This window comes from Lygodium microphyllum, unplaced genomic scaffold (assembly GCF_053477565.2).
Source record: "Lygodium microphyllum isolate KBCC unplaced genomic scaffold, Lygodium_microphyllum_v1.1.10 scaffold_185, whole genome shotgun sequence".
NCBI lineage: Eukaryota > Viridiplantae > Streptophyta > Polypodiopsida > Schizaeales > Lygodiaceae > Lygodium > Lygodium microphyllum.
This window is the reverse complement of record NW_028229668.1, coordinates 61582-74976: the sequence shown is the minus strand read 5'-3', so window position 1 is coordinate 74976 and position 13395 is coordinate 61582. Positions and strand designations below refer to the sequence as shown.

At 40.2% G+C, this 13395-nt stretch overlaps 1 protein-coding gene across 1 annotated transcript; it reads left to right on the top strand.

Annotated features, from left to right (window-relative positions):
- The first annotated feature begins 830 nt into the window (after window positions 1-830).
- LOC148008336 (protein RETICULATA-RELATED 4, chloroplastic-like) lies at window positions 831-5672 on the top strand. The gene is made up of 9 exons (XM_087674307.1): window positions 831-1275; window positions 1884-2552; window positions 2708-2776; window positions 4255-4386; window positions 4469-4522; window positions 4631-4675; window positions 4763-4902; window positions 4990-5115; window positions 5280-5672. Exons 2-9 carry the CDS (start codon window positions 1932-1934, stop codon window positions 5326-5328), a joined length of 1236 nt encoding a protein of 411 aa, XP_087530433.1. The 5' UTR covers window positions 831-1275; window positions 1884-1931; the 3' UTR covers window positions 5329-5672.
- Window positions 5673-13395: the final 7723 nt, after the last annotated feature.

Here is a 13395-nt window from a genome sequence, read left to right as displayed (position 1 = left end):
TAAAGATCTAGCATCAATATACCAAGCCTCATCTAAAAGAAAGGCAAAATGTCAAGACCCACTAGCTTGAGTGGTAATGAGATGGTGTGCTAAGCTTGAAGTCAAGGGTTCCATACTCACACCAACGAGCGACGACCTAGATGGTTGGGTAGGGTTCATGTGTTGTGACAGGTCTTTGCATTGAGTCCCATGATTGGGCGGCTCTGAGGTGCTTGCACCTTCGTGCGAGAAACAACAGGGTCATCTCATATCTAGTGAAAGGCAGAAAAACACATTACAAAAAAGGGTTCCATACTCATGGGCAACGATGAAGGCATCGTCAACAGTGTAAAAAAGTGATTATGGCCCCATTTGGTTTGTCACCAAGACGGAAGTTGTGAATGGAACCACATTTGGCAGTGAAGGGTTTGGGTGGTGCTCGACTACGAGTCTCGATGTAAAGCGTGGGCCCTGGCATTCAACGAATACGAGCAAAAATCTTTTTCACGTCTTGAAAAGGAAGGTGGAAGATGCAAGCTTGAACACTTTGGAGTGGTTCACTCCAACACCAGAAGTCTTCCGTGGGAACCCCCCCTTTTGTGTGTCGTGAGTAGGGAAGGCCCAACGAAAGGTCATGACTCATATGTGGTTGAGCTTTAATCAGAAGGCCGATTTTCCATTTATTTTAAAAAGCTGTCGCACGGAAGGGGCACCAATACCTGCAGATTCATTCAAGATTCCCGCCACGCGGGATGCCACGCTGGACGGTTCGTTGGGGCTTGATGGTCAGGAGGGTCCAGGTCAGCACGAAGCAGCAAAAGGCAGACAAGGAGAGCGCGGTCGCAGCACAGAATACCCTCTCATCTACATCTGAGGTGAATCCTTTCTCGCCGCAAACAGGCAGCCAAGGAGGAAGAAGAAAGACGCACAGACACGCACAGAGAGAGAGAGAGAGAGAGAGAGAGAGAGAGAGAGAGCGCCTAGAGGAGGAGGAGGAGGAAGAAGAAGAAGATCGCCAGCACCTCTTTCTCCGAGAGAGAGAGAGAGAGAGAGAGAGAGAGAGAGAGAGAGAGAGAGAGCGCCTACAGGACGACGACGAAGAAGAAGATCGCCAGCACCTCTTTCTGAGAGAGACGAAGAAGAAGAAGAAGAAGAAGAAGAAGAAGAAGAGGAAGGCCGCCCGCGCCTTCTCCTTCCTCTTCTTACGCAACCGCAGAACTAGACCCTCCCAGTACCGCAGGCTTGCTGCAGCTACCCGGACGCTCCTCCATTACGACAACGACAGAATCTCACAAGGTGCCTTGCTTGGCTACTTTTTTCTTTGCCTGCTTATCTGATCTCGCTCCTCAAGCGAAAAGCCTGTTGTTACGGAAGAAATCTCTGGTTTTGGCAGTTTTTATTATCACATATCTAAGAAAGAAAAATGGTTTGGAACCAAGATCATGCAAGGTCTGCTACAAACTGAGTTTGAAACTGTGTGGCAAGGGCTGATTGAGGCCAAAATAGCACAAGGAAAAGAAAACTGCACACTCTGGAATGAGAACCTTTCGTCAATCCTCGATTTCAAGAAGACAGAAATAGCTTCATCCCATACACTGTTATAAAGTTTCAGCTGTGATCCAAGTTTTATGTATGATCACAATACAGAAAAGTGTGATGGTGATCTTTTGGCAAGATTCATTCTGATGGAAGTTTGGCAAATTGTATATATATTCACTTTGTAGATGCTGATCCATTTCAGTCAATAATGACTAAACAAATGAGAGTGCTCTACATACCCTTAGTCCATATGACAGTTAATAGGGAGTAAACATTGAACAATGTATATCTCTTTGTTGTTGATGAGGTATGTTGCACTGATGCACAATCATTAAAAAAGTTATTGCTATTGGTCATTGCCACAGGGGTTGCGCCTGGGTACATCTGATTATCGTACACAGATTTCCTTCACAATGTCACTGAGTTTGACGATATTACAACTGTCCTCTCCGCTTGGAAATTCACCTTCATCTTCAGCTTTGTTGACATTGTCGTCGAACCCGAATAAGCTTTATTCCAGCCCCTGTGTTCTCGTTTCAGATCTGTATGGGTCCGACTCTTGGCATAATTCTGCTCCTGGCTCTGCATGCTTCTCCAAAAGCAAGAGAGTTTTGCAAAAATCGTATTATCGATCTTCACGGGTATGCTTGAATGCATCTTCAGCAGCATTTCCTGGTGAGCTAGCTAGTGGTGATGATGGAAATGGTGACGATGATGGAGCAGGCACAGGTGGAGGTGGTGGTGGGGACTCTGGTGGGGCACCTGATGAAAGTGACTCCGAGAAAAACCGGTCAGAAGCTATTCTGGCCTTGTATAGTCTTGGAAAAGCTCTGAGCGATTTACCTGCAGATTTGGCTTCTGCAATACAGCAAGGCCGAATCCCTGCTGCAATTGTTCACCGGTATTTTGAGCTTCAAACAAATCCAATTTTCCGATGGCTTCTTCAGTTTGGAGGTTTCAAAGAAAGGTTACTGGCTGATGATCTTTTCCTAACCAAGGTTGCAATCGAATGTGGTGTTGGCATATTCACTAAGGTGACTGGCTTCTCTTGTGCTCTACATTGTCAGTATTGAATTTGTGAAATAAAATACACAGAACAAAACTGCATTGCTACAGTTGAGCAGCAGATTACCTCCAAATCTCATATCATACTCTGTGATTGTTGGTCTTTTGTGTTTGGTGTGGACAGACAGCAGCTGAACTGGAGAGGCGCAGAGAAAATTTCTCCAAGGAACTGGATTTCGTTTTTGCTGATGTGGTATTTATGCCGATTCCACTACTATCTTTACAGTGACCACTGACACATTGCTTAATTTACATCAAATTGTTTCTCTCATGTGCAGGAGCATGATTGTTTCTCCTAGTTTGCTACTGGTTTGTGTTATGAGGCTATTGGGATTTTGTATTACGAGGCCATTGGGATCTTGTGTTGATCAGCAGTATTTTACTGTTGAATTTTCTGGACTGATGCTACTTTGCATGAGAGTATTAATAGTTCCAAAGATGTTATGGAAGATTGTTCCTTTGCCCCTCAAGTTTTGGAATGTTATATTCTTTCGATGACTGCCTGGTGCTTACAACCAAGCAGTTACTAGTGCTTGTGAAAAAGAGTCCTGCAAGAAAGCTTTTACCTGCTTGTGCTTTTCAGCAGCCTCTCAAGCATCAAAATTGCATATGCTCACTATGTATAAACAAAACATATTAGAAACATCATTGGCAAAATGTATTGCTTCAAGAAAAAGTTACCAATAATCTCACACCATTTGTGCAGAGGGCATCTTGCCTTGAAAGTTGTGATGGCTCTTTTATAATATTTTTTCAAGGGCGTCACAGTTGTAGGTTGTATGACATTTTAATTAAAAGAGGGTAAAGGGTCTGTCCGTTTTGCTCTTCTTTCCACAAAATCTCCCTGAAGTGCATGATGCATGTTATACAAACTGACTTCAGTTGAATCTTGCTGTCCAGAAAACACTAAGAAGAACAGTATTTGTAGCAACATCCTGTCTTTTTCCTGTTCTCCCATTTTGCCTCAAAAGCATGCATCTGAAAATTTGAAATCATTGTCTTGTAGAAAGAAGAGAGCTTGCACACGTGTGCATGTGCATGCATGTACGCACATGCACGTGTGCACACACACACATACACAGAGAAGGCTGTAGATGACAGCTAATTTACAGAATGGTGCACTGCTGGAGCAGAAAACTAGAGATGCCACATTGCTGTAAATGAATGCACAGGGAGAGCAGAGAGGGCTGAAAGTGCAACTCAATGAAGAAAGAGGAGGATCTGAGAATGTTTCCACTGAAGCAGCAGGATTCCTAGTCCCTGACACGCACAGCTGGTGCAGGACCCAACAGCCCAAATGATTAAGGTTCCGGCCAGAGCGATGCCAGTGGTGTTCACCAAAAACTGATGTTTAGTATCAAGTAAATTGCAAAAATTAGGAAAAAACCTTTAAATCTTCAGAGAGGTCTTATAATTGATTAGTTAAAGCCCATTATAGTTAATATATCGGTGAAGTGCCATTCAAATATTTCGTTACAAAACCAGCATATTTTCAGGTTGAAGCTTTTTGTATTGGTTCTCAAAAATGGTTTTGGCAAACATTGGATGCCAAAAATGTGTCCACCATGTCCCAAAACTTGAGAAGGAAAATGTGCACAGCACAGAGAGAGAGAGAGAGAGAGAGAGAGAGAGAGAGAGAGAGAGAGAGAGAGATTGATGTGTGTATTGCAGGTGATGGCATTGATTGCAGACTTCATGTTGGTATGGCTACCTGCTCCAACAGTGTCATTACGGGCTCCCATTTCTACTCAAGCTGGGGCCATTGCTAAGTTTTTCCATGGGTGTCCAGATAATGCTTTTCAGGTTTAACTATCATTCTTGTTGATTGGGTGCCAGGGATGTTGTGATAGTTTAAAGCTGATTGAAAATACTGTTTGCCATGTAGGTTGCACTCAGAGGGACATCTTATTCATTCTTACAGCGCATTGGTGCCATAGTGGTAAATTGAGTTATCACAATCAGATGGTTTGAGTGCATTATATACTTAGATACTGTTTCTCGTGATTTGTTTTTCCTTAATGGAATGACTTTGAATTATGCTCTGCAGCGCAATGGTGCAAAGCTGTTGTGCGTAGGGACCTCTGCATCACTGGTATGTAACTAGCCATTGGTTGGTTGTTTGTATCTATAACCAAAAATGTGTCATGCTGCCAGTATTTGATATTTCCAATTCATGCAGGTTGGAACAGGAGTAACTAATGCACTTATTAATGTGAGGAAGGCAATTGACAAAGACTTTGCCGGGCAGGCAGAGGATGTACCTATTTTGTCTACTAGTTTAGCCTATGGTGTTTACATGGCAGTGTCAAGTAATCTGAGGTGTGTTGTTGATTTCACGATACTGCTGCTAAGCCCATGTACACAATTATGATTGCCATTGTTCTGACTCCATTTTCAATGCTGTAGATATCAAATACTGGCTGGTGTTATTGAGCAGCGTATTCTTGAACCATGGCTACATAATCAGAAACTAGCACTCAGTGTTATATGTTTTGCGGTCAGGACAGGGAATACATTCCTCGGCTCGCTGATGTAAGTTTGGCATCCATTTATCTAATCTTCAATTTCCAACTAGTTTGCAATTTAAGGACATAGATACTCATGCATTCTCAAAAACATGACGTCTGAGGCTCCATGTGCCTGCTTGTTAGATTTCATTCAAAAAGCAAATGTTACTTTGTTGGTGTTTTGTTCAGGTGGGTGGACTATGCTCGCTGGGTAGGTGTACAAAAGATTCGAGAATAGGTGACCTGCTGCGGTATAGATAACCAGAGTGGATTCTGCACACAAGCTCAAATAATGACCTCATTGTACTGTGGTACTGTTGCTGACAATCAATCTGCCAGAGGGATGCATAGATCTGTGTCAGCAGACAACAACAAAAAGGTTATCTTGAAGCAGGCTCTAGACTAAAGGCAATGCTGGAGATACAAAACCTTATTCAAAAAGGTTTTTAAAAATGTTATTTTCCCTTTTTTCATTTGGGGTGTTGGAAGTAGCATTTCCGGTGTATCATGTATTTGTAAAGACTTGTCAGACATGGAGTTTGCATTTGCCCTTTTCGTATACAACAGAACTTATTCTCTTTCCTGGATGGATTTCTAGTTCCCTAAGATCACTCTCTTTTCCATCAGCAGTGTAATTGAACAACTGTGTACATAAGAGTGAAGGCCCTCACTCTGTCCTCGTGTGAAAAGACAAATCTTGGTCCACGAACTGAGTTTACACAAAGAAGTTTAGAAAAAGTTGTTCTTTTCCTGAGCTGATTATGCTGTGTCCTAAGGCCTAACTATTTTATGCAAATGGGTAAGAGAAAATGCCATTTGTATTGAATATCCATCAGCTCACATGTCATGAGAATGGGATGACAATTTGTCCATCCCCAATTCACATCTAGGTGGGAAATTACTTGGAGCTTCGACAGCACAACACAATAGAATTCATATCAAGGTGAAATGCTTGGGGAACTAGTGGGAGATTCAGGTACACAGCAATTAATTTCACATCACAGTAGAATGCTTGGGTTTTGGTGAGATATTCAGTCGTACCAGACAATTTAACTATCTCCAGTTCCCATCCAGGTAAAATGTTTAGGGAATTCCTTGGAGATTCACATCAAGATAAACTGTTCTGGGAAGACTGTTTGGAGATTCGGATCTATGGAAACCCACACCACAGTAAAATGCTTGGGATTGCATGGGAGAATCAGTCGTATACCAAACACTATGAGTTTCACCATATTGACGTAAATTTTGGGTTCTCTTATGAAGTAGATTATAATAAACTCACACCATGTATATAGCTTTAGTTATTGGCATGATAGGGATAGGGAGGAGAGATATTAATGGACAATCATTAATAAAAACAGATTATGAAATTGGCATAATAAGATCAAGCATAACCCGCTGAATCTAAAGAGCAAAGAGCTACAAGAGACTGCATCTTGAAAGTTTTCTTGGAAGTCAAATCATGCATAGACAAATAATGCTGCAGGTGCCCTTAAAGGTGTCATGCTTGAGGTTATTTGCATTAGAAAAAGGTGGTTTCCAGTTACTGGGGGACTTGCAGTAGTGCATGTTTGTACACCAGGAGCCAGTGAGTTTCTGTGCACCTACAAGACTCCTTTACATTTGAAGAGTGCGAGTGGAAGCAAAATAGAGTATGTGCATTGATCGAGGTGCAGTAGTAGTTGAGTGAACAATTAGTAAGTGCAAGAGTGAGAGTGACGGATCAGTGTGTACTAGTGTGGTATACACAAAGAATAAAAGAATGTATTTATACTTAGGGTACGGTACACTTACGCCCGCAAGGGTGAGGTCACATGTGTAAAGTAATATACACATGGGAGTAGCGTAAGGGCCTTTACACCCAACCACCTCCCACTTAAAGGTTGTAAGTGAACCTTTAACCAACTTCCACTAGTCGAATGGAATGCTCATGTTAAGCCTTTGCAAGACTTTTAGTGAGAACAGATGTTGGGTTATCTTGTGTTTTGATCTTAGTTAGTGTGACTAGATCATCATCAAGAACTTGTTTGATGAAATGATATTGAACATCAATATGTTTGGTATGTGCATGAAACATGGCATTTTTAGCTAGGCATACCACACTCTAGCTATCACATCCAAGTACATGTGTTTTGGTGGGCAGTCCAAAATCCTTGACCAGATGACCAAGCCATACAGCTTCTTTCGAAGCTTTAGTGGTTGGTTGAAATATATTCAGCCTCAATAATAGAAAGTGATACTATCTTTTGCAATCTAGAGCACCATGAAATTGCCCCATCGGTTAAGATTACCCACTACTAGACTTGCGAGTATCCAAGTCACCTGTCATGTCTGCATCACAATATCCTTGCAGATCTAACGTACCCTTTCCATAGTAAATACATTTTCTTTGTTTATCCTTAAGGTATCGTAAGATGCATTTCACTCCTCAATGTGCTTTGCCAGGATTTGATATAAACTTGCTCACAACTCCCATTGCATGAGCAATTTAGGTCTAGTGGCAACCATAGCATACATGAGTGAACCACAAGTGGAAGCATAAGAAATACCCTCCATAGAGCTGGCTGTTGTTGTATCATCTTTTGGGCAATCTACTTTACTAAGATTAAGATATGATGGTAAAGGAACACCAAGTGGCTTAACATCAGCCATAGAAAAACGGTCAAGGATTTTGTTGATGTACTTTTCTTGTGAGAGAAACAAGAGCTGTTGCTCTCTATCTCTTGTCACATGCATGCCCAAAATGTGTTCAACAATACGAAGTCCTTTATGGAAAAAACGGAATTAACTTGGCTTTTGTGCTTACCAGCAATGAGCATATCATCCACATAAAGTACAAGTATAAGATGGCTTTCATCATCAGCTTTCTTAATATATAGGCAGCGATCTGCATTACTTCTTTTAAACCCATGTGAGAGCATGAAGATATCAAACTTTTTATACCATTGTCTAGGAGCTTGTTTCAAACCATACAAGCTTCTCTTAAGCTTACACACTAAATGCCCCTTTCCTTGTATAACAAAGCCTTCTGGATGCTTCATATACAACTCTTCTTCTAAATCACCATGTAGGAATGCAATACTAGCATCCATTTGATCGAGTTCAAGATCCACAAATGCTACAATGGCAAACAATACCCAAAGAGTGGTCATTTTGATAACAAGTGAAAATACTTCCTGAAAGTCAATTCCCTCTTTCTGTGTATAGACCTTAGCTACAAGCCTTGCTTTGTATTTTGGTTTGCTATCCACACACTTGATTTGATAGACCCGTTAGTTAAGAATAGCTTTTCGGTCTTTGGGTAATGGAACCAAATCCCAAGTATCATTCTGATACAATGGCTTCATTTCTTCCAACATAGCTAGCTCCTACTTTTTCTTTAACTCACATGATAATGCCTCTTCATACGTAAGAGGCTCACCCTTGTCTCTAAGTAAAATGCATTTCAAAGAGGAATCAAACCTTTGTATAGGTCTTTTGATATGAGTAGACCTTATCCAATGATGTGTGTTATCAGGTAATGGATCCACATCCAAAGGAATGTCAATGACCTCATTATTTGGCTGCTAAACTACTCCATGAGAATATGAGCTCTTTACATGTTTTCCCAAAACACAATCATCACAAAAGTCAAGCTTTGGGTTTTTCACATCAACTCTTTCAAGTGAAGAAAGTGCTTACAAATCCTTTTGGCTCATGTGTCCAAGATACTTGTGCCATAACTCCATGTGTGACTGTACTTCAACAATTGCAATGAGCTTTCCAAGAAGTGGCTTGTAGTAGAGATAATATAGAGTCTCTTTTTTACCACCTCTAGTGACTAGCATAGACCCTTTCTGTATCTCCCACATTCCACCACCAAAAGTTATGAAGTAACCCTTGTTTTCTAGCTACCCAACAAAAAGTAGACTCTTCTTAATACCAGGTACATACCTAACATCATAAAGGATGAGTTTTTGACCATTTTCAAGAGCGAGGTGTCCATTCCTTCAATATCACATGCATGGTTGTTGCCTATATAGACATTCCTAAGATTACATTCTGCGTAAGAAAAAAAATACTCTAAAGATGGAGTTACATGAAATGAAGCACCGCTGTCAACAATCCATGATTGTGACAAACCATCATGAGCTGACAACAAAGCATCTATCACATCCCTTTTAGTAATCTACATATCCTCCACTGTCATAGCATGTGGATCTGAAGATGTAACAAGCAAATCAACATCTTGATCTACTTACATCTCCTCAAAGTGCATCTACATTTGATATAAAGAATCTCTTTTGAGATTTGTAATTTAATGGCAATGGCTTTGATATTTGGAAAGATCGTATGTAGGGTATACTCTTTCTGAAGGATTGTGATGATGCCTTGGCAGAACATAAGCATGTTGCTTTGTCAGATGAGGATTGGGCTAAAATGAATAAAAAGGCCATTACTTACTTACATTAAAATGGTTGTCACAGATGATACCTTGGTTGATATCAAGGGACTTGCTATTGCCTATGCATTTTGGGAGAAACTCAAGGCTACGTATAAGAATACAACTCATGTCAATTAGTTACATCTCATGTAAAAGTTGGTAAACTTGAAGCTTGATGAGTCTAAGCTCGCTTTAGAGCATTTGAATGCTTTCATTGGTATTTTGAGTCAGTTACAAGATGCAAGCTTGCCAAATTTTTATCCTAAATTAAGGGCTATCTTCTTACTCATGACTTTACCCGATTCGTAGGAAGCATTGGTTGTGTCATTGAGCAACAATCCCAATTTGACATTTGATAGTGTGCATGGTTCTATTATCGATGAAGAGATTAGATGTAAGGCAAGTGGGGAAAATAGTGGATCGGTCTACAATGTAAGAGGAAGAACTGAAAAAAAGGTCAATTGCTGCAAATAAGAACAAAAATTGCAGCAAAAGCAAGGAAAAACAACAAGATGTCACTTGTTATCAATGTGGTTGCAAAGGGCATAAAAAGTTCGATTGCATGTACTTTAAAAAGGAATAAGAATGCAAGAAGCATGCTAATGCAAAAGGCAAAAAGAATGAAAAGGATGGCAACTCTACCCCTAAAGAAACAAAAAAAGTAAATGTGGTGTCTTGTACAATAAAATGCTGAATACTTTCAGCCAATTAGCAAAGTTGCTGCTAAATGTAATAGCAAGTACACACACTTGTACTTCCAAGGTGTCCAAGAAGCAAATGTTTTGTTGTAATTTCAGTCTCAAGTATTGATTACAACATGCACCTGAATTAAATCTAATACATTTGCACAAATGGCAGCTCCCATTTCAATAATATATCACCATAATGCCCAAATGCAATAACCAAGTGCTGAGTATATACCAAAGTTTCACTGCATAATGAGCATTCATCAATACGTATACCAAGAGAAGCTACCCTTTTACACCATTTGAAACATCCCAAGTTCAAATTTCTCCCACTTAGCAATGAATCTGTTGCAAATTTCACTGTCAAGGCCCAAATCGACTCAAAGTGCATCACTGATGCGAAAAGCCTCAAAATTTTTACAGTGAATCTGCCCCAATTGCATCAATACATTCTACCAAGCATCAAATATGGGCAAATGTTGCAAAAATTTCACGAATTCTACAAAAGCCCCAAATTTCGAGGTCCAAGAGTGTACAAATTTCAATGAAATTGGCTCAACTGAGCAAAATTTCACTTATACATGAAAACCCCAAAATTTTCGAGGCATGTGCACCCAATGTTTGCAATTTATGGGACAACAGTCACTATTATGTGTGTTCGGTACCAAATCTAGGAGAAGCCCTAAAGTTTTAGGTGTAAATTCACATAGATCTGTGTTTTGTGCTTGCACGTGTGAACACCCAGTTAAATAAGGGGCCTAATATTTAAAGAAATTAAATATGACAAAAAAGATTGAAAAATGATGAAACGGGCCCATCCGTTGACCTTTGCATATCATGCTGCCCATCGCTTTGCTGCTTGGGCCATCATGCGCAATCCCGGTTGTTGGTCCCCGCAGTTTGCTTGAACCATAAGGCATCGAGTTGACCAGCCTTTGATAGGCCCACTAGCCTGTCACACTTGTTGCAGACGGTATTGCAGCTACCGCCTGTTGGTCACAATGGTAACAACTGCATTGATTGCAATAATTGCCAGTCATGACTGTTTACGCCGATTCTCATGCTCTGATACCAATTTGAAGAGTGCGAGTGGAAGCAAAATAGAGTATGCGCGTTGATTGAGGTGCAGTAGTAGTTGAGTGGACAGTGAGTCAGTGTGAGAGTGAGAGTCCACGGATAGGTGTGTACTAGTGTCGTACACACAATGAATAAAATAATGTATTTATACTTAGGGTACGATACACTTACACCGTGCAAGGGTGAGTTCACGTGTGTAAAGTAATATACACACGGGAGTAGTGTAAGGGCCTTTACACCCAACAACATTCACATCCTTGAGATTAGTATCTTAAATCTGGACATGGCTAAAGTAGGTATGATAATGTGTGATAGAAAGAGCAAGCTTTTGATGCAAACAACTTGCTTGCTAAATAAGATACACCATTAGAATTTTTAGTATGTCTGGTGTTTGCACATCTTTATTTGGGGGAGGTAGAGTTACAATGAGCTTTTCAATGGGAACTTGACCAATTTCATTTCGTAGTTCCCAAAATGAATATGACTGGGACTAGAATAATCTATTCTAACGAGTGATGGGTCATGTCAAACCCATTGTGGCCAAGCATTGGCTAGTTGGAATTTTTCACAAGATCTACTAATCCGAATTACATCCATCCTTAAATGTCATACTATCTATTATGTTGTCACTAGTTTTTGTGCATCTACACGTGACCATAGTGTAAGTCTTGCATGATTCAACTAGACTGGCCACATGAGAGAGATGTATGATTGACTTGCATTGAATTGAAGTGGTCATAGAAGAGTGATCACAACATGTGGATATGGCGTCCCATTTTGCACAAGGTGATGCAACTAGTTGATTAGTGGGCATTACAAGGATGTTCCTGTTCATAGGTGATCTGAACTAGGTACTTTACACACTTGGAAATGAATGTTTGCTCATTAAATCAGTTTCTTTTGATTAAAGATCAAAACTACACATGGTCATAGAATCTACATAAGGTGGCCATGTTGAACTAAGATGCAAACTGTAATCCTCTTGCTATGCTGATAAGTTGACAGAGCTGAGTTGGTGTGAATGCTCTTATGGTAGCCTTATAATATGCTAACAAGCATAATATGACAACAATGTGATACGAGCGGTGACGGTGACGCGTGATATGGAAACCGCGATGACAGATAGATTATCTCCTCGTACACTCTTCTACATTGATGTTACGATCTACGTTCCATGCTATAATCATGCTACTACCTATCTATCTTGCATGCCATCATCATGCAACTACCCATCTATCTTGCATGCCATCATCATGCAACTATCCATCTTGCTTGCATAGAACTACCAATTATGTGCTTAGTGTTAATGCAAATGTAGCATTCTTGTGTCTTTTAGCAAGCAAAGATATTGAAAAGATTTCATTACTTTTATCATAAATGCACCAAAACTACAATGCTCCATGTTTGTTTTTTAGAGTTGAGGGAACATGACCCTGTAGTAGCCCATTGTCTTCACAAATTGTCATCAAACTACATCATCACATGTTAGACCACCCCACTAGAAAGATATAAAATTGTTCTTTGAAGCATTGAGTAGCCATGCATATTTGAAGGTCAATATTAGACTTGCCAATGCAAAACATCTTGATTAAGAGCAAGAGTTGCAATTGCCTTAAAAAAATATCAACAACCATATTACAAGTCATTATTTGAGATCAATGAACAATTCAAAAATTGGACAATCCAGTGACAAGAACATGACCACAGTATGGAGATTCGTCCAAATGTGTAATACCCACCCTTTCTCACAAATGACATCAAGGACACTAGGACAACAAGGACTACTCCCATGCAAATATTTGCCTAGTGTCATTAGCATATTTGTCAACATTAGTGAGACAAAATATGATTTTTCTTGTAGTACACTTTGAATGAAGGTCCATGCTTGACAATCCTTTGATCTCTTGGATGATGGGTGTGTGAAAAACATAAGGGTGCAATCACTTGTATCAAACATGTAGACATACTTGCTTACAACGTGCAATACAATCTGGTTGTAAATGAGGTACAAGGCAATCATAGGGCAGAGTCACAAACATGTTAAGATTGTACGTCCTATTTGAAGGGGCAATTGTACATATTATATAGCATAGCAATGAGCTCTCACACTTCCATTTCA

What these genes read in the sequence shown, in the direction of transcription:
- LOC148008336 (XM_087674307.1), top strand. Translation starts at nt 1,932, where the DNA reads ATGTCACTGAGTTTGACGATATTACAACTGTCCTCTCCGCTTGGAAAT. An exon ending in GTCCAGATAATGCTTTTCAG is followed by an intron (nt 4,387 to 4,468) that starts GTTTAACTATCA and finishes TTTGCCATGTAG; the next exon opens with GTTGCACTCAGAGGGACATC. An exon ending in GCAGTGTCAAGTAATCTGAG is followed by an intron (nt 4,903 to 4,989) that starts GTGTGTTGTTGA and finishes TCAATGCTGTAG; the next exon opens with ATATCAAATACTGGCTGGTG.